The 21,615-nt window shown below is 42.9% G+C and overlaps 1 protein-coding gene across 1 annotated transcript in view; it reads right to left on the bottom strand.

The window, feature by feature from the left end:
• LOC116979969 overlaps positions 1-21,615 on the bottom strand; it is an 89,322-nt gene that overhangs the window by 3,619 nt on the left and 64,088 nt on the right. Inside the window, exons 7-10 of the mRNA XM_033031954.1 lie at positions 18,481-18,561; positions 9,233-9,362; positions 5,704-5,810; positions 358-467 (exon numbers count right to left, since the gene is read on the bottom strand). Coding sequence (XP_032887845.1) covers positions 358-467; positions 5,704-5,810; positions 9,233-9,362; positions 18,481-18,561 — 428 coding nt within the window. The remainder of the gene's footprint in view (positions 1-357; positions 468-5,703; positions 5,811-9,232; positions 9,363-18,480; positions 18,562-21,615) is intronic.

Genomic DNA, 21,615 nt, shown 5'->3' with positions numbered 1-21,615 from the left:
CTAGTCGGGAAGGTTAGATCCCATGGAATCCATGGAGAGCTAACTAATTGAAGAAATAATTGGCTTGATGGTGCAGGTACAACAATAGTTAAAAGACACGGACAGGTGCATGGATCTGAAATGTTTCTAGGCCAAATGCACTGAATGGGACTAGCTTAGATGGGCATCTTGGTCGGCATGGATGAGTTGGGCCGAAAGAAGTTTAGGGAAGTTCTAGGGAGAGAACAGACTTGTTTCTCCCTCCACAGATGCTGCCTGATCTGTTTACTATCTCCATAATTTTATGTATTTCTGGTTATTATTCAGATTTCCAACATTTGCAATTTTGTTTTTGATTTTCTGTAACTGCTGGTTTACCTTCTTATTCCTTTTAGTTTTCTTGTGCTTTTTGGCATTCTTCAAAATGTTGCTGAAAGTATCTGCATTCATTTGGGCCGAAACATCAATTTTCAAATCAGGGAGTTTTGCTGGAAAGCAAAAGAATCCCAAGTCATTCTTCCAAAAAATGTCTTGGGTATTCTTAACTATGAATTAATATCAGTAGCAGAAGTAGAATCATTTACAACTTCAAATAAGAATGTTCCTTTTTCAATGCTCTGGACAGGTAATTTTGTGTTGTGGTCTGTGGGAATTTTGGCCATGTGGAATTTCAAAACGATTCAGCAAACTCAAGTGTTAACCACTGACAAGTCCAATCTGTAAACACAGACACGTCATTTGACACAATCACATTTGTCCTTTGAAAGAATCATTATAATTATATTGCCACTTTCTTGCCATTTCCTGCATAGATTCACAGAGATGTTACGGCATAGATCAGAGAACATGGACCAATACAGCACACGAAAAGGCCCTTTGGTCCATGCCGAACATGAAACCAATTGCCCCTGCCTGCACATGATCCATATCTCTCCATTCCCTGCATATCCATGTGCCTATCCAAAATCCTCTTTGTTGTATCTACAGAAGGAGGTTGTTCAAAGAACTGCAGGTAGTCCTATTCCCTGCCTTCTGTCACTAGATCTGCAAAGTCATTTAATCATTACTTATCCCAATTGTATCTGCAACCACTTGAGCAGCATATTTCAATCCCGAATCATCTACCGGATAAATTATTTCTTTTTCATGTCACCTTTGATTATTTTACTTCAGTCCATGCCCCCTTTGTTCCTGATTCCTCTGCATATGGGAACAATCTCTGTAACATCCTCTCTTTGAGTTTTTCCTTTAAAATCTATATCCAAATTCCTTCTCAGAGAATTCATGAAAATAAATTGGGGTATGTGAGTGACTGGCTAAACCAGTGTATTTTGTGTGTCTCCAATTTCCCCTGATAGCTTGCTGGGTCATTTAAGAAGGCAGAAAAGAGACACTTTGTCAGTGGATCAAGAATCACAAAAGATAGACATAAAAAGCTGGAGTAACTCAGCGGGACGGGCAGCATCTCTGGAGAGAAACATAGAAACATAGAAAATAGGTGCAGGAGTAGGCCATTTGGCCCTTCGAGCCTGTACCGCCATTCAATATGATCATGGCTGATCATCCAACTCAGTATCCTGTACCTGCCTTCTCTCCATACCGCATGATCCCTTTAGCCACAAGGGCCACATCTAACTCCCTCTTAAATATAGCCAATGAACTGGCCTCAACTACCTTCTGTGGCAGAGAGTTCCAGAGATTCACCACTCTCTGTGTGAAAAATGTTTTTCTCATCTCAGTCCTAAAGGATTTCCCCTTTATCCTTAAACTGTGACCCCTTGTCCTGGACTTCCCCAACATCGGGAACAATCTTCCTGCATCTAGCCTGTCCAACCCCTTAAGAATTTTGTAAGTTTCTATAAGATCCCCCCTCAATCTTCTAAATTCTAGCGAGTACAAGCCGAATGAGACTGAAGATAAATCCCCTGGGCCTGATGGATTACATCCAAGGGTCTTGAGGGAGATAGCGGTGGGGATTGTGGATGCATTGGTGATAATTTTCCAAAACTCCCTGGAGGCAGGAACGGTCCCAGTGGATTGGAAAATGGCCAATGTAACACCTATATTTAAAAAAGGAAGTAAACAGAAGGCGGGTAACTATAGACCGGTTAGTCTAACATCGGTGGTGGGTAAAATGTTAGAGACAATTATTAAAGAAACACTAACGGGGCACTTGGATAAACATGACTTCATCGGACAGAACCAGCATGGTTTTGTGAAGGGGAAGTCCTGTTTAACGAATCTGCTCGAATTCTTTGAGGAAGTAACAACCCGGGTGGATAAAGGGGAACCGGTGGATGTGGTATACTTGGACTTCCAAAAGGCTTTTGACAAGGTGCCACATAAGAGACTATTGCTAAAAATAAAAAATTATGGGATTGGGGGTAATATATTAGCATGGGTAGAGGATTGGCTAACAAATAGGAAGCAGAGAGTGGGGATAAATGGTTCATACTCGGGATGGCAACCGGTAACTAGCGGGGTTCCGCAAGGGTCGGTGCTGGGACCCCAGTTGTTCACAATTTATATAAATGATTTGGAGGAGGGAACCAAGTGTAATATATCAAAATTTGCGGACGATACAAAAATGGGAGGAAAAGTAGGGGATGAGGAGGATAGGAAGAGTCTGCAAAAGGATATAGATAAGCTAGGTGAGTGGGCAACAACTTGGCAGATGAAATTTAATACTAATAAATGTGAAGTCATTCACTTTGGGAAAAAAAATGATAGGGCAAGTTATTTTCTAAATGAGGAGGAGCTGCGTTGTAATGCAACGCAAAGGGATCTAGGGGTATTAGTACATGAATCACTAAAAGTTAGTATGCAGGTGCAGCAAGCAATCAGGAAGGCCAATGGAGTTTTGGCCTTTATTGCTAGGGGGATTGAGTATAAAAACACGGAGGTCTTGCTGCAGCTGTACACAGTATTAGTGAGACCACATTTGGAATACTGTGTACAGTTCTGGGGTCCATACTTAAGAAAGGATGTACTAGCCCTGGAGGCAGTGCAGCGAAGGTTTACAAGATTAATTCCTGCAATGAGGGGATTGACATATGAGGAAAGGTTAAGTAGGCTGGAACTCTACTCTTTGGAGTTTAGAAGAATGAGAGGCGATCTCATTGAAACATATAAGATCGTGAGGGGCCTTGATCGGGTGGATGCACCGAGGATGTTCTCAATGATCGGGGAAACTAGAACTAGGGGACATAGTTGCAGAATAAGGGGGGGCTCTTTTAAAACTGAGATGAGGAAGAACTTCTTCACCCAGAGGGTGGTTAATTTATGGAATTCACTGCCCCAGGGAGCAGTGGAAGCAGAAACTTTAAATATATTTAAGACTAAAATAGATGTTTTTTTAGCTGCCAAGGGGATAAGGGGCTACGGGGAGAGGGCAGGGATATGGACCTAGGTATGGTTAGTATAGTAAGACCTGAGTGATCTCCTGGACAAGTGTCGATCGCCTGGATTGGGGTCGGAGAGGAATTTCCCGGATTTTTTTCCCGAATTGGACCTGGGTTTTTATCCGGTTTTTTGCCTCCCCCCCAGGAGATCGCGAGGTTCTTGGGGTGGAGAGGGGTGATAGCGGTATAAAGGGGAGGGTAGTGTCTTGTGTTCTGTGTCTTGTGTCTACTGTTTGTGGGTGAGTGTGTCTGTTTAGTGTTCAGCCATGAGCGAATGGCGGTGCGGGCTCGACGGACCTGGTGGTCTACTCTCGCACCTACTTTCTATGTTTCTATGTTTCTATGAGTCTATCCAGTCTTTCTTCATATGAAAGTCCTGACATCCCAGGAATCAGTCTGGTGAACCTTCTCTGTACTCCCTCTATGGCAAGAATGTCTTTCCTCAGATTTGGAGACCAAAACTGTACACAATACTCCAGGTGTGGTCTCACCAATACCCTGTACAACTGCAGTAGAACATCCCAGCTCCTATACTCAAATCCTTTTGCTATGAATGCTAACATACCATTCGCTTTCTTCACAGCCTGCTGCACCTGCATGCCTACTTTCAATGACTGGTGTACCATGACACCCAGGTCTCGTTGCATCTCCCCTTTTCCTAATCAGCCACCATTTAGATAATAGTCTACTTTCCTGTTTTTGCCACCAAAGTGGATAACCTTACATTTATCCTATCCAAGTCACCTTGCAGCCTCCAAGCATCCTCCTCACAGCTAACACTGCCCCCCAGCTTCGTGTCATCCGCAAACTTGGAGATGTTGCATTCAATTCCCTCGTCCAAATCATTAATATATATTGTAAATAGCTGGGGTCCCAGCACTGAGCCTTGCGGTACCCCACTAGTCCCTGAGTGCCATTGTGAAAAGGACCCGTTTACTCCTACTCTTTGCTTCCTGTTTGCCAGCCAGTTCTCTATCCACATCAATACTGAACCCCCAATACCGTGTGCTTTAAGTTTGTATACTAATCTCTTATGTGGAAGGAATAGGTGACGTTTCGGGTCGAGACCCTACTCATGTATACCAGGCTAGGGTAAGATCTTTGTCTGGAAACATTGGCTCTGTTTCTCTTCCCTCAAATGCAGCCTGACCTGCTGAGTGTTTCCAGCATTGTCTCTTTTTGTTTCAGATTTCCAGCACATTTTGTTTTTTAAGATTTTCACGTAAGCTGACAAGCTTCCTATCATAAAGGACATCTGCCCTTCTCAATCATTCCGATAGTTCACTCTATATATTTTACTATGTTAAGGATATCACAAGAGTGCAATAACAATTTTGGTGAATGAAAACAAAATCCGAATGTTTCCCTGAAGGTTCTTTGCCAATTATCCTAAATCTGTGCATTCTGAGTATTATGCTTCCTGCCAGAAGAAACAAACCCCTTTGTAAATTAAAACACTTCTATTAAATAGAATAAAATAAAGAACATTGGATGATACAGCACAGGAACGCCCTTTAGCTCAACATGTCTGCAATGACCAGGATACCAATATGAACTAATCTCATCTGTCTGATTAGAAATTACATATGATCCTCATATCTCCACTCCCTGCCTGTTCATTTGCTTGGCTAATCATGTCTTAAACATTACCATGTATCTCATTTTACCACCTCCCTGGTAGCATATTCCAGGCACCTACCACTCTCTGTGAAAAACACTTGTCTCACAAATCTCCTTTAAACAATTCCCCTCTTCCTTAAATCTAAGCCTTCTAGTATTTGATATTTTGACCCTGAGATAAAAAGACTTTGGCTATCTACCTAATCTATACTTCTCATAATTTTATATACTTCTGGCAGGTCATCTCTCAATGCTCTGACATTCCAGTGAAATATCCAAGTTTGCCATCTCTCCTTATAGCTAATACTCTCCAATCCAGGCAACTTTTGCTTTATAGTTATCACAGTGCATTCAAATCTCCCTGTAACTTTCCCTACTCTAAGGGAGGCAACCCTCTTCATTAGGCTCGACACATAACATACATAACAATATTAATCCTTTCTCTTTTTCATAAAGTTATATAAATCTTCAGTCCTAAGTCATTTCAGCCAGAATTGTATGACCTTGGAAAATTCAAAGGCAAGAGGACTTGAGGAAAGCTGGATCTACAAGGTGAACTTAGAAGTACATTCCCATAGTCACAACTTCCTCCTGCAAATGTCAGGGTCATTGTTCCATGGGCAGCCTTTGTTGCTGTAAACATCAATGTAAAGAAATTGTAACCGTGGGTAATTTGATAAGTTAAACCATATTTTGAAATTACCTTCTTTCCTTTCTCTTAAGGCATCGAGTATCATTTTGCCACTCAGCTCACCTAAGCAGTTACCATCTAAACGCAGTTCCGTCAAATGATCTGAAAACTGTATCAATCTGTATGAAAAAAAAATCCATTGGGAAAGCAAATGGAAAAAAAAATGGTGATATCGGAAAAATAGACATTAGAGAGAAAAAAAGGACTTGATAAATACTGGCCCACAACTTGCTATATGCAACAATAAACATTTTCTCTCTATTTAATTGGATCGACCTATTTTACCATCTGTTACCAAAACCACATGAGTTGACAATGTCACAGTGGGAGGGACGTTAGACATCTGGGGCTCGTTGAATTGGAAGAGCCATTCTGCACCTCGTTAATCAATTACACGGAATGTTCACAAAATTAATAGCACAAGAACTGAGGAGCAAGTATGAATTAGGATGTGCATTTTCACCATCAAATCCGCAGAGCTAGAGGGAAACAATAATATTTTAAAATGTGTTCATTTATGGGAAGTGTACAATGCTGGCATGGCCAGAATTTATGGCCCATCCTGAGTTGCTTAAGAAGAAGTGGTGTGAGGCACCTCTTTGAACCTCTGATATCTGTCTGGTGAAGGAGTACACAGAGTGTTATTTGGTAGGAATATCCTAAATTTAAACCAAGCGACGAGGAAGGAACGTGCCATTTTGGATTAAGCGATAAGATTAAAGAATTGAGTTTAAGATAGTTTTTTTGGATCTTGCATTTTTAAATAATCCAACAGTGAAAATCTAAGGGGCCAAGATCCAACGGAGGTGATGGTTGATTTTCACTCAGAAAGGTTAATTGCTAAACACATCAACTCCCCTTCCCATTCCCACACTGACCATTCTGTCCTGGGCCTCCTCTATTGTCAGAGTGAGGCCCAGCACAAATTGGAGGAACAGCACCTCATATTTCACTTGGGCAATTTACAACCTAGCGGTATGAATATTGACTTCTCTAACTTCAAGTACCCCTTGCTTTCCTCTCTCCATCCCTCCCCCTTCCCAGTTCCCGAACCAGGCTGACTGTTCCCGATTACATTTTATCTGTTTACTTTATTGTTACCTTCTCCTAGCTAACAACGATCTATTCTACATTTGCCCTGATCTCCACCCATTTTGATGTCTCGTTCTCACACCTTACACTTCCTTAACTCTATATCTCACCCTTCCCTGACTCAGTATGAAGAAAGGTCTCGACCGAAATGTCACCCATTCCTTCTCTCCAGAGATGCTGCCTGTCCCGCTGAGTTACTCCAGCATTTTGTGTATTTTTTTAATTATGCCTAGCTAACACTTGTCTGATTGTGAAAAGGCTCCATGTTGGCTAATCCCAGTATAATTAAGTACACATGGACTTTATTTGACTCTAAAAAAGGCTCAATGTGTCATTTGCTGTGGTGAGGTTAGTTGCATGTGGTTTGCAAATATTGCAATTTCCTACTCTGGGATATATTTTAATGATGATTTGGGCATTAGATGTGATTTTTGTGATATTATTGAGGAAGCAGAACATCTTGGGCAACACCTTATGAACATCTGCATCAAATCTTGTCTGAGATTGCTGCAATATTATACATAACAGTGAATGTCAGTTGTTACTCATGACCACCAGGGGCAGCCGTACGATTGGCAGCCCCGCCAACAGTCTGTTTGTTTTTCTGTCTTTTTTAAATTTGTAGTGTGTGTTAAAAGTTAGTGTAAATGTTCTCCGATTTGTTTTATGTGGGGGGAGGGGGAGGGGGAGGCAGAAACATATTTTTCAGTTTCTTACCTTGCCGGAGATGCGATTAATTTTCGGATCGCATTCTCCGGTCACTCTGCGGCCTACCATCGATGGAGCTGGAGGCCTCCTTGGACTGACCTTGGACTGACCTTGGGCCCCACTGCGGGGCGTGGACTTACATTGGAATCGTTCCCTTGTCTGGGATCGTTCCAACTGTGGCCTGCGGTCTTGGGAGAGGCCGTGGATGTCGGGAGCTCCAATGTCGCGGAAGATTCGACCAGCCCCGACGCGAGGTTTGATCGTCCGACGCGGAGGGGTGGGGCATCCCCCCGATGCAGGAGCTGATCGCCTCGACGTGGAGGGCCTGCCGCCGTTAAACGGGAGTCAAGATCATCCCGTCAACGGAGGGCTCGAGTCCCCCAACCGCGGGAGAGCAAAGGGAAGAGATTGAACTTTTTTTCGCCTTCCATCACAGAAAGGAATGGGGAGGAGTCTCTGTGGTGGATGTTTATGTTAAAATGTGTTTTGTGTGTTCTTTTGCTTTTTATTAGTATGACTGACTTGGCAAATGAAATTCCTCGTATGTTGCAAAACATACTTGGCTAATAAAGTATTATTGTGAGTGTGATTGTGATTGATTGTGATTATTTTGCTGGTAAATTATGAACTATTATCAGTTTAATCCACACAGAATAAATTAAATAAACATTTCTGATTATTCTTCAATAACCAGTATATTGCTTTGCTTCATTCAGCTCAGCTTCAGTTTTTCATAAACTAGGTTTGACAATAAAATGAATTGATGAACTACAAGCCTGAAGGGAGGGAATTAACAGCCAGTTAATCTTTCTGAAGGGTGCTATAGTGACACAGCTGGTAGAACAACAGACTTATTGTTCAGTCTGAAGAAGGGTTTCGGCCCAAAACGTTGCCTATTTCCTTCGCTCCATAGATGCTGCCTTACCTGCTGAGTTTCTCCAGCATTTTTGTCTACCTATTGTTCCTATCACCCAGGTTTAGTCCTGACCTCCTGTGTTGTCGGCATGGAGTTTTTATGTTGTTCCTGTGACTATGGATTTGTTCTGGGTGCTTTATTTCCTAGGCGTATGGGTTGGTAGACTAAATGTGCAAGAAGGAACTGCAAATACTGGTTTATACCAAAGATAGACACAAAATGCTGGAGTAACTCAGCAGGACAGGCAGCATCTCTGGAGAAAAAGAATAGGTGACGTTTCGGGTCGGAATCCTTCTTCAGACGGAAAGTGGCAGGGGGGTTGGGGGGGGGGGGGGGGGGGGGGAGGGTTGTGTGAAATAAACTGGAGGCGAGACCCGTTGAGTGCTTCCAGAACTTTGTTTTTTGCAAATTTGTTGATTCTGGATTTGTACATATTTTTTCTCATTGACTGACTGTGTTTGGTTCTGGTCATCATTAGTTGTTCATAGATAATTGAAATAATATTGTTATGTGCTATTAAAGTTGCCAGGGGTAAACGGGACAAAAAAGGTTGGGAACCCCTGCTCTAAACTAAACTACCCCATTGTGGACAATGGACTTTGCAGATGGAACTGATGCATTTCAATGCTGAGAACTATATTCTGCATTCTGTATCTTTCGTTTGGGTCTACTTGTTGTACTTGAGTTTGGCTTGATTGCATTTGTGTATAGTATTATCGGATCAGTTTGGATAGCATGCAAAACAAAGCTTTTCACTGCACCTCGGTACACATGAGAATAATAAACCTAAACCTACACGATTAGGCAAAGTTTAAAAATACCTACTGGCACAACATTTCAACAAATGTCATTGCACCCATTTTGCCTTCATTTCCTCTTCCATCTATGCCATTATCTGCCAGGTGTAGTTTGGACAACCAAGGTCCTATCTGTGGAAGTTCCTTTTTTTTCCTCCCTGCAAACATTCAAAACCAACATTTTAAAAACTGATATTGTTATGCCAGAATCTTTGACATTAATAGAATGCCTGGGAATTTTTTTTTTATCTACCTTGGTTGCTGCCAGCCACACTGTGTTATCCTGGAATGAAGTCTCCAGTTTGATTTAACACTAGGATAATTGATTTCAATATATCGACTAAATATGCCAAAAAAGCCTCAAGGCTGTGGTTACTCCAAGAAAGGTTTCATATAAATTAATTTTGAGTTTTGGTTTATTTAAAATTTCTGGAACTAAAATGCCTATTTATATTTGCCACACAATTTTTGTGGTCTATTCCTTGGCGAGAAACTGAAGTTTCTCCCTCTCATTTATTTCAGTTGATTTCTACAAGTGCTGACACATTTTGATTTGGAAAATTCCTTTCACCCCTGAAGTAACTGGAAAAATAAAGACCAGTCATTTCAAGTTTGGAATGATTAGCACACCAAAGACACAACGTTATAACCAGCAGAAAAGATGGTTTTCTGTTCTTTCAATGCTGTATGATTATAGATATTTGACTTTAGAGATACAGCGTGGAAACGGGCTCTTCGGTCCACCGTGTCTGCACCGACCAGTGATCACCTCATACATTAACACCACCTACAACTTGACTGAAGCCAATTAACCTACAAACCTGTACATCTTAAAACATAGAAACATAGAAAATAGGTGCAGGAGTAGGCCATTCAGCCCTTCGAGCCTGCACCTTCAATATGATCATGGCTGATCATCCAACTCAGTATCCCATCCCTGCCTTCTCTCCATACCCCATGATACCTTTAGCCACAAGGGTCACATCTAACTCCCTCTTAAATATAGCTAATGAACTGGCCTCAACCACCTTCTGTGGCAGAGAATTCCACAGATTCACCATTCTCTGTGTAAAAAATGATTTTCTCATCTCGGTCGTAAAAGACTTCCCTCTTATCCTTAAACTGTGACCCCTTGTTCTGGACTTCCCCAACATCGGGAACATTCCTCCTGCATCTAGCCTGTCTAACCCCTTAAGAATTTTGTACGTTTCTATAAGATCCCCCCTCAATCTTCTAAATTCTAGCGTGTACAAGCCGAGTCTATCCAGTCTTTCTTCATATGAAAGTCCTGCCATCCCAGGAATCAGTCTGGTGAACCTTCTTTGTACTCCCTCTATGGCAAGAATGTCTTTCCTCAGATTAGGAGACATCTTTGGAGTATGGGAGGAAACTGGAGCTCCGTGAGAAAACCCATGGGTCACAGGGAGAACGTACAAACTCTGTACTGTGTTCAGGATCGAACCTGGGTCTCTGGTGCTGTAAGGCAGCAACTCTACCGCTGAGCCACCGTGGTGCCACTATATGGGTGATGATATTGATGTAATTCTTTTACATGCTACAATTCTGCCTGATTTAGGCGGGGTTCTTGCAACCTCCGGGGACAACTGTAGGGACTGTGGGCTGGGTGAGCACCATGGTACATAAAGCCATTCATGTATGGATGTGAAAATGAAGGTGGGGGCAGGAGATCTGAAAGTTCTGTTCCTACTGGTGCCGGAGTGAGAGCATCTCCAGTGGCTGATGAAGAACCTAGATTGGGAGGAGTTTGAGCAGTGAGGAACTAAATTAAAAAGTGGTCCACAAAGGTAACACACACTGGATTATAACCCAAGCCTCCAGCACACTAACAAAGAGGCTTGGGTTTAATAATAGGATCTGGGAGGTGAATGTGTGGCTCAAAGATTGATGTGAAATAAGTGGTTTTTGATTCAGCTGTGGAGAAATTGAGCACTAATCTATTGGGATGCATTAACTGTGAAGTATGCTGGGACCAAGTTCCAGTGAATCAAATTACTGTGGAGATGATAGCGTATAAACTAACCGAACAGTGAAAGGCCTGGAAAGAGTGGATGTGGAGAGGATGTGGAGACCCTCCCACTAGTGGGCGAGTCTAGGACCAGAGGCAATGGCCTCAGGATGAAAGGACGTCTCCTTTAGAAAGGGGATGAGGAGGAATTTCTATAGTCAGAGGGTGGCGAATCTGTGGAATTCATTGCCACCGCAGGCTATGGAGGTCAAGTCAATGGATATTCTTAGGCGAGATTGACAGATTCTTGATTAGTAATGGTGTCAGGGGTCATGGGGAGAAAGCAGGAGAATAGGGTTGAGATGGATAGATAGATCAGCCATGATTGAATGGCAGAGCAGACTTAATGGGCTGAATGTCCTAATTCTGCTCCTATAACTTATGAACTTAGAAAGAAGGAGGGAGGAGGTGGGGTGGCCAGGTGGGATTTGTTTCAAGGCTTCAAGCGCAAGATTGCACAGTGGCACAGTTGGGGGAAGCACAATGGAACACATGGTAGAGCTGCTACCTCACAGTGCCAGAGATCCGGGTTCGATCCTGACCCCAGGTGCTGTCTGTGTGGAGTTTGCACGTACTCCCTGTGACTGCATGGGTTTTCTCCGTGTGCTCTGGTTTCCGTCCACATCCCAAAGACGTGCAGGGTTTGTAAATTAATTGGCCTCTGTACATTTGCTCCTTGGGTGGAGTTAGTAGATGTGAAAGTAGAATAGCAGAACGAGTGTGAGCGGGTGATCGATGGTCAGCATGGATACGGTGAGCCGAAGGGTCTTTTCCCAAGATCTATCTCTAAACTAATTGGTATTAATGTGGAAATATATCAGACAGGAAAATAAAAATGCATGTTACAAAAATGACTTCACATAATTGTGGAGGAATAAAGCAAAATAATGTAAAAAAGGAGTCTAAGTAACTAAGTAGTAAAAAAGCAAGTGCTTTAGAAAGTATTGACTGAAAGCCAATAAATCCTTCTGGATTACTCATGTCCCACATTCCTAAAAGATGTAAATGATTGTCAGCTGAAGATGTACAGGACTAAGGGTCAGCAAGAAAATTGATGATAGACACTGCAAAGTCCACACTGACTATCCACTCTTAGTGCACGGTACCCAGGATCAAAACAAACCAAAGAGACAATAGACAATAAGTGGTAGACAATAAGTAGGCCATTCGGCCCTTCGTGCCAGCACCGCCATTCAATGTGATCATGGCTGATCATCCCCAATCAGTACCCCGTTCCTGCCTTCTCCCCTTATCCCCTGACTCCGCTATCTTTAAGAGCCCTATCTAGCTCTCTCTTGAAAGTATCCAGAGAACTGGCCTACACCGCCGCTCTGAGGCAGAGAATTCCACAGATTCACAACTCTCTGTGTGGAAAAAGTGTTTCCACATCTCCGTTCTAAATGGCTTACCCCTTATTCTTAAACTGTGGCCCCTGGTTCTGGATTCCCCTAACATCGGGAACATGTTTCCTGCCTCTAGCGTGTCCAAACCCTTAATAATCTTATATGTTTCAATAAGATTCCCTCTCATCCTAATTTCCAGAGTATACAAGCCCAGCCCCTCCATTCTCTCAGCATATGACAATCCCGCCATCCCGGGAATTAACCTTGTAAACCTACGCTGCATTCCCTCAATAGCAAGAATGTACTTCCTAAAATTAGGGAACCAAAACTGCACACAATACTCCAGGTGTGGTCTCACTAGGGCCCTGTACAACTGCAGAAGGACTTATTTGCTCTTATACTCAATTCCTCTTGTTATGAAGACCAACATGCCATTCATTTTCTTCACTGCCTGCTGTATCTGCATGCTTACTTTCATTGACTGATGAACAAGGACCCCCAGATCCCATTGTACTTCCCCTTTCCCCAACTTGACACCATTTAGATAATAATCTGCCTTCCTGTTTTTGCTACCAAAGTGGATAACCTCACATTTATCCACATTAAACTGCATCTGCCCACTCACCCAACCTGTCCAAGTCACCCTGCATTCTCATAGCATCCTCCTCACAGGTCACACTGCCACCCAGCTTTGTGTCATCTGCAAATTTGCTAATGTTACTTTGTATCCCTTCATCTAAATCATTGATGTATACTGTAAATAGCTGCGGTCCCAGCACCGAGCCTTGCGGTACCCCACTAGTCACCGCCTGCCATTCTGAAAAGGACCCGTTAATCCCTATTCTTTGTTTCCTGTCTGACAACCAATTTTCTATCCATAGTCAGCACTATACCACCAATACCATGTGCCCTAATTTTGCCCACTAATCTTCTATGTGGGACCTTATCAAATGCCTTCTAAAAGTCCAGGTACACTACATCCACTGACTCTCCCTTTTCCATTTTCCTAGTTACATCCTCAAAAAATTCCAAAAGATTAGTCAAACATGATTTCCCGTTCGTAAATCCATGCTGACTCGTACCGATCCTGTTACTGTTATCCAAATATGCCGCTATTTCACCTTTTATGATTGACTCCAGCATCCTCCCCACCACTGATGTCAGGCTAACTGGTCTATAATTCGCTGTTTTCTGACTCCCGCCTTTCTTAAAAAATGTGGGATAGCATTAGCTACTCTCCACAGGAACTGATCCTGAATCTATAGAACATTGGAAAATGATCACCAATGCGTCCACAATTTCTATAGCCACTTCCTTAAGTACCCTGGGATGCAGACCATCAGGCCCTGGGGATTTATCAGCCTTCAGTCCCATCAGTCTACCCAACATCATTTTCTGCCTAATGTGGATTTCCTTCAGTTCCTCCATCACCCCAGATCCTCTGGCCATTAGTACATTAGGAAGATTGTTTGTGTCCTCCTTAGTGAAGACGGATCCAAAGTACTTGTTCAACTCATCTGCCATTTCCTTGTTCCCCATAATAAATTCACCCTTTTCAGTCTTCAAGGATCCAACTTTGGTCTTAACTAATTTTTTCACATACCTAAAGAAGCTTTTACTATCCTCTTTTATATTCTTGGCTAGCTTACCTCCGTACCTCATCTTTTCTCCCCGTATTGCCTTTTTAGTTATCTTCTGCTGCTCTTTAAACATTACCCAATCCTCCTACTTCCTGCTCATCTTTGCTATGTTGTATTTCTTCTCTTTTATTTTTATACTGTCCCTGACTTCTCTTGTCAGCCACGGTCGCCCCTTACTCCCCTTGGAGTCTTTCTTCCTCTTTGGTATGAACTGATCCTGCACCTTCTGTATTTTTCCCAGAAATACCTGCCATTGTTGTTCCACTGTCATCCCTGCTAGGGTATCTTTCCAGTCAACCTTGGCCAGCTCCTCCCTCATGGCTCCATAGTCCCCTTTATTCAACTGTAACACTGACACCTCTGATTTATCCTTCTCCCTCTCCAATTGTAGATTAAAACTTACCATATTATGATCACTACCTCCTAAGGGCTCCTTAACCTCAAGTTCCCTTATCAAATCCGGTTCATTACACAACACTAAATCCAGAATTGCCTTCTCCCTGGTAGGCTCCAATACAAGCTGCTCTAAGAATCCATCACGAAGGCACTCTATAAACTCCCTTTCTTGGGGTCCAGTACCAACCTGATTTTCCCAGTCTACCTGCATGTTGAAATCTCCCATAACAACCGTAGCATTACCTTTATGGCATGCCAATTTTAACTCTTGATTCAACTTGCACCCTATATCCAGGCTACTGTTTGGGGGCCTGTTGATAAGTCCCATTAGGGTATTTTTACCCTTACAATTCCTTAGTTCTATCCATACTGACTCCACATCTCCTGTTTCAGTGTCACCCCGAATTTCATTCCTCACCAACAGAGCTACCCCACCCAAGTGTACCAATGAAGGAGTTCCACAACTGGTCAAGAGGCATCAACCTGCCAAAGTTCTGATGAGAACTGAGACATGATAAAATTGCAACATTGAGTGCTGAGCTGGACAATCTCAAATAACATTTGAGGAATCTAAGAGTTCAATGCAGGCAACACATGCACGTGGGGTGTCACAAAACATTAACCTGGTTCCACCTCTTAAATGTGTTCAGATTGTAAGCATGATAATTCAGGTTTAATATTTCACAGAAGCAGTGCAGAATATGTGATTTTGCTTGAAAAGAATAATTATTGCTTAAGGCACTAGCACCAGGACAGGAGAAAGAGGGGGATGTTTTATTGTTTTTGGCTTCAATGGAATTGTCCTGGGATCAGATTCCTACCAAATCTAATAATCGGAACTGGAGATAAGTTTTCAAACTGAAAAGTCAAATTGAGTTTATTGACATTTGCAAAGGTACGGTGAGGTAAAAATACAATGATAATCTTGCTTGCAGCAGCATCACAGGCATCTAGACTCAAACACACAAAAACATAAATTATACATAACATTCCACATACTGCAAGGCCCGAAAAAGAAAGAAGATTGTACAAAGAAAAACAAGATTATAGTGCGAAACACATGAAAAAACAAGTCCATTGGTGGTCCATGGTGTTCTGTGGATTTTGTTGTCGGGATGTCGGGATGGTGTGGCGGTGCGGGAGGGGAAGGGAGGAGGGAGAGGGAAGAAATTCTGGCAAAGGGGAATTTTTGTAAAGTTAGAGGACACGGGGCAAGATGAACTAATTTTAGTGTAATAGTTAGACACAATTTTAATCAGGACTTCCATAATGCATTCAAATAACACAGGAATTAATTGTCAATAACATTGCTGTGAGCCCAGGGAAGGAAAAAGAATCAGGAGGATGACGTGAAGTTTCTTGCCAATGCAAACTGCTGTTTCTACTTCACCATAGAAGCCCTTGAATAAAGTCAGTTCCTCGGGCATTCCAGCTCCATGATTTACTAGTGAAAAGCACAGAAGTGGATATGGCAATGTTCAAACTCGCATAAGATGCTGAAGGTAGCCCTCAACGTCTGCCAGACAGTTTCCTTCAAAAACCATGTAGATTAAACTATATTAAAAGTAAACATAAACTGTATGCAAGGGATTTATTTTCTCTTCCTTCTTATTTATTATTTCCTCTAGTTCATCTGTCTTTTGGAGTTATTTGTCTCCATGCTTTCCTCTGATCTTGAAGATCAGGTTAGGTTCAAAGCTTTAGAAGCTTCTGTGAACCACATTGAACTGCTGTTCTCATAGGCAGTGTCCCAAGACGGAGTAAGGAACTCACACAACTGGAAAGGTTTATTTGGCCTGTATCTAACTATATTCCTATTTCTTTGAGGTATGTCCATGATAGGCTGGAAACCAAGCTCCTTGACTTATCGCAATGGGAAAGGGGATGAGCATCATCATAGTGAAATAAAAACAGAAAATGCTGGTAAAAGTCAGCAGAGCAGGCAGCATCTGTGGAAAGAGAACCCATTTAATAAGTTCAGGGCTTCCTTGTCTGAGCACGAGTCTCAAAATTGCGGGCACTTGTGAGGTTAGATGGCAGCAATTCTCCAGAAGTCTCTGACAGACATTCCCCTACAAGTTTCAGGACAGTAGATTGGAATACATTGGTGAGATAACCTAGGGCAATGTCTTGCAACCATTCATAATCAGTCAAATATCTGGAAACAGATATGTAATCTTCAGTTTATTCTTGCACTGATGGCAGTCTCAGCATATTTTAATGCAATTGATTAGAAGCCTTTGTGAAATTATGTTTGTATGCTTGTGTCATTTAATTAGGGTGAGGATGGAGAGCGGGTATTTTTGTCTAGTTGGTTTTTACATAACACATTTAGATGGGATTTATTCTGAAGTACACAGAAATGGGAAAGTAGAAGTGCAATGCATAATTTCTGTAATATGATAACTGGAAACAAGAGTGAAACTGATTGATGAGTGCATAATACGTTCCTATTTTATGTCCCAATTTAATCCCAAATAACCCTTCAGCTAAAATCCGACAGAATCCTTCAAAGAAATGTGTTAAACATTTGCTCACAGATGTTGGTGACAGTAATCTCTGGGTATTGATGTAATAAGATCTAGAGTTGAACGTATTCCCCATTAGCTAGGATAATAGATGAGCTTTGGATGCAGACAGTGATCTTCCATGGTGACATTCATTTAATATGTAGGAAGGAAATGCAGATGCTGGTTTAAACCGAAGATAGACACAAAAAGCTGAAGTAACTCAGCAGGTCAGACAGGATCTCTGGCGAAAGGAATATTTTACATTTCCGGTCCAGACACTTCTTCAGTCTAAGAGTCAGGGGAAAGGGAAATGAGAGATATAATAGGTGGTGATAGGTAGTGATATAGAGAGATATAAGACAAATGAATAAAATATATGTAAAAAAGTAATGATGATAAAGGAAATGGTCCATTGTTAGCTGTAGGCTAGGTGAAAGCTCACTAGGATGACAGTAAAACTAGTACAATGACTAGGTTGGGTGAGGGCCAGAGAGAGTGGGGATGCAACGGTTACTTGAAGTTAAAGAAATTAATATTAATTCCATTAGGTTGTAAGCTGCCCATGCGAAATATGAGATGCTGTTCCTCTTATTTGCGTTTGGCCTCACTCTGACAATGGAGGAGGCTCAGGACAGAAAGGTCTTTATGGGAATGGGAAGCGGAGTTAAAGTGTTTTGCAACTGGGAGATCCCATAGGCCCAGGAGAATTATAGTGACTAACAAAGGGATCTGCTCCAAAGGCCAAAGGAACCTCCCACAGGCCAGAGGGACCCAAGTCATAGCTTAGCTATGACTTGGGTTTCTCTGGCCTGTGGGAGGTTCCTTTGGCCTTTGGAGCAGATCCCTTTGTTAGTCACAATAATTCTCCGGCTTGTTTACACATGTCAAAGCGATCCAGATATATTCACAGGATGACCACTATTGTCCCTAGTCATCAGTAATGTGGCTAAGTTTGCTGGGTGATACCAGCACTGCTGTCGCTTGCCTCCATGGTGCTGTGATATGCTCACTGGAACACCAATCAAATGAAATTCCATGTGAGAAATCAGTTTTAATGTTGCAAACCCATCTAAAATTTGCCAAGCAAGACCCCTTAGCTGAAAAATAATTATTTTATGACACTAGCTATTTCTTATTCCTGGTCTACAATAAAAATATATTTTTTTCACCACTGAATAATCTTTATTAATGAAAGGGACAAAATGCTGGAGTTGCATCCCCACTCAGCAGGTCAGGCAGCATCCCTGGAGAATAGGGATAGGTGGAATGGATGGAAATGGATAGGAATCCTTATTAATGTTTGGTTATACTTCATATCTGATTTGTCGACTTAATGTAAATGAAAGTAATGCCACGATTACCTTTCTTTTTCTTCATGAATCCAGGAACGCTACTGCTCATGTTTTCCACACCATCAATGGGAATATTGTGTCCAGCGTTCTCTGTTGGCGACATGGATTGTAAATCAGATTTGTCAGGTTATTTGTAAAAAAGAAATAAAAGCAAAGTAATGAATATGCACATTCAGGATTGTATTGCAGAATTGAAAAATAATAAACCAAACATCAATATAAACATTTACGATACTTAATATGAACGTAACAAAGTACAAAAGAGGAATGTGTAAACCATTCAGTCACTCAAACCTACACCACCATTTAATAAAAGTATTATAATACTTTTATGATGATAATACTAATACAATACAACATACAATATTTATTCAATGTCATTTGAACCTCAGTGAGGCTCAAACAAAACTCTGTTTCTACAGCCATACAAACAAAACAATTCCTACAAGACACACAAACAATTCAATTCACACAAACATCCATCACAGTGAATCTCCTCCTCACTGTGATGGAAGGCAAGGTATTTTCTCTCCCCTGTGCAACATTTTTCTCCCGATGTTGAAGCCCCACGGCGATGGTAAGTCCCACGGCCATTAATGCCACGCCGGGCGATGTACGGCCCCGCTCTAGGTCTAAAAGTCACAAAGCTGGAGCCCCCGGCGGGCATTGGAATGTCCCGCGGCCATTAAAGCCGCGCCGGGTGACGTTCGGTCCCGCTCCAGGTCGTTCCAACCCCGCGACACGGGCTGGAGAAGTTACGAAAAGCGGTCTCCCACTCGGACCCGCGAGCTCCCGATATCACAGTCCACCGGAGCCTCTGAGCTCCGGAGTCGGGCCGCAGCAGCAAGCCACCACTGCTCCCCACGGTCCGAGGCCGGCCAGCCCCACAATGGTGAGTAGTCCGTAGCTCCGCAGGCTCCGCGACTGGAGCCCCCAGGTCACTCCGGTTGCAGGCTGCTCCACGGTGCTAGGCCCCAATGATAGCGGAGACCCGACAGGGATAAGGTCGGGTCTCCCCTGCAGGGAAGAGATTTTAAAAGTTTCCCCCTCCCCCCCATTTATATACAGTTAAAAACAGTATAAAAAAAACACGACAGGGCGAGAAACGTGGCGGCGCATCTCTGTGTTGCAGAGGCCCCTACAGCCTGTCTGTCTTTTTTTAATTTATTGTCTAGTTAAATGTAGTTGTTTGTGTTTTTTAATAGTGTTTTTAACTGTGTATATGTGGGGGGCGGGGGGAAGGGGGAAACTTTTTAAAAATATCTTCCCTGTACGGGAGACCCCTGTCGGGTCTCCGTTGTCGATGGGGCCTAGCACCGTGGAGCGGCCTCCAGCTGGAATGACCTGGGGGCTCCAGTCACGGAGCCTGCGGAGCTGCGGACTTACCATCGTGGGGCTGGCCGGTATCGGAGCGTGGGGAGCGGTGGTGGCTCGCTGCTGCGGCCCGACCACGCTGCTGCGGCCCGACCACGTAGCTCGGAGGCTCCAGCTGCAGCCGCAGGTCCGGTGGACTGGGACATCGGGAGCTCGCGGGTCCGGGTGAGAGACCGCTTTCCGGAGCTCCCGCAACGCGACTTCTCTAGCCCATGTCGCGGGGTTGGAACGACCCGGAGCGGGGCCGTACATCGCCCGGCGCGGCTTAATGGCGGTGGGACATTCGAACGCTCGCCGGGGGCTCCAACTTTGTGACATTTAGACCGTACATCGCCCGGCGTGGCCTAAAATGGCCGTGGGACTTATCATCGCCCGCCTGGGGCTTCGACATCGGGAGAGAAATGGTGCAGGGGAGAGAAAAGACTTTGCCTTCCATCACAGTGAGGAGGAGGTTCACTGTGATGGATGTTTCTGTAAATTGAATTGTGTGTATGTCTGTAGGAAATTGTCTTTGTTTGTATGGCTGTGGAAACGGAGTTTCGTTTGAGCCTCACTGAGGTTCAAATGACATGTATTAAATATAGTATTGTATTGTATTGTATTGACAACTACATTTAACTAGACCAGGCTGTAGGGGCCGCTGCAACGTGAGTCACGCCGCCAACTGGAAATAGGTTACCTGATGATAACCAATACCCAGCATTCCTGTCTAACCTTTCACCCTCTTGCTTACCAAATATCTGTCTGCCATTGCCTTAAAAATATTCAAAAACTCTGCTTCCACAGCTCTTTGGATTCACTTCTGAAGGGCAACTCCCTCTCAAGAGAGAATTTCACCTCACCTCTGTCTCAATTGGTAACCTCTTATTTTTAAGTAGTGACAACAGGTTCTACATTCTTCCATCAGGAAGCACCCTTTCTACATCCACCCTGTCTAGCCCCTTTAAATCCAGTTAGTTCTCACTCATCTAAACTCCATTGAAAACAAGCCTCACCAGTCCAATCTTCCTTTATAAGACAACCCGCTCATACCAGTTATCACCAAGTGCTGGAGTAACTCAGCCGGTAAGGCAACATTTGCGGAGGGGATGGATAGGCAACAGTTCGGATCGGGATCCTTCATCTGTCCATTCCCTTCACAGATGCTGGCTGACCCAATGAGTTACTCTACCATTTTGTGTTTTACTCAAGATTCCAGCATCAGCAGTTCCTTTGTCCCCATTCCAGTTACCAGTCTAGTAATCCTTCTCTGAACTGCTTCCAATGCAATAACAAATAAGGAAATTAAAATTGTACATGGTGCTCCAGATGTAACCCCACTAACATTAGAGCAATTGAATCATAAACTCCCTACATTTGTATTCGTCCATAAATAAATAAATCATAACGTTCTGTCAGATTATCAAAATATTTGGGTACTTGCAAATAAGTCTTTTGTGAATATTGCATTAATCCTACTGCATCTCAGGGCCAACTCCCAGCATTTAGATATTGTGCTTTAAAAAAAAAAAATCTTGCCAAATGGACAATTTTACATTTTCCCACATTATTCTCTACTTGACAGATTTCTGCCCTCTTGCGTTTCTATTAACACCATTTTGTGGGGTTCTTACATCCATTCCCCTAACTATTTTTAGTATAGTTTTGAGATATAACGCGGAAACAGGCCCTTCGGCCCACCGAGTCCGCACCAACCAGCGATCCCCACACGCTAATGCTATCCTACACACTACGGACAATTTCAATTCTACCAAGCCAATTAACCTACAT

Source organism: Amblyraja radiata, chromosome 13 (assembly GCF_010909765.2).
Source record: "Amblyraja radiata isolate CabotCenter1 chromosome 13, sAmbRad1.1.pri, whole genome shotgun sequence".
Lineage (NCBI taxonomy): Eukaryota > Metazoa > Chordata > Chondrichthyes > Rajiformes > Rajidae > Amblyraja > Amblyraja radiata.
The sequence above is the reverse complement of the archived record's forward strand: the minus strand, read 5'-3'. Positions and strand labels throughout refer to the sequence as shown.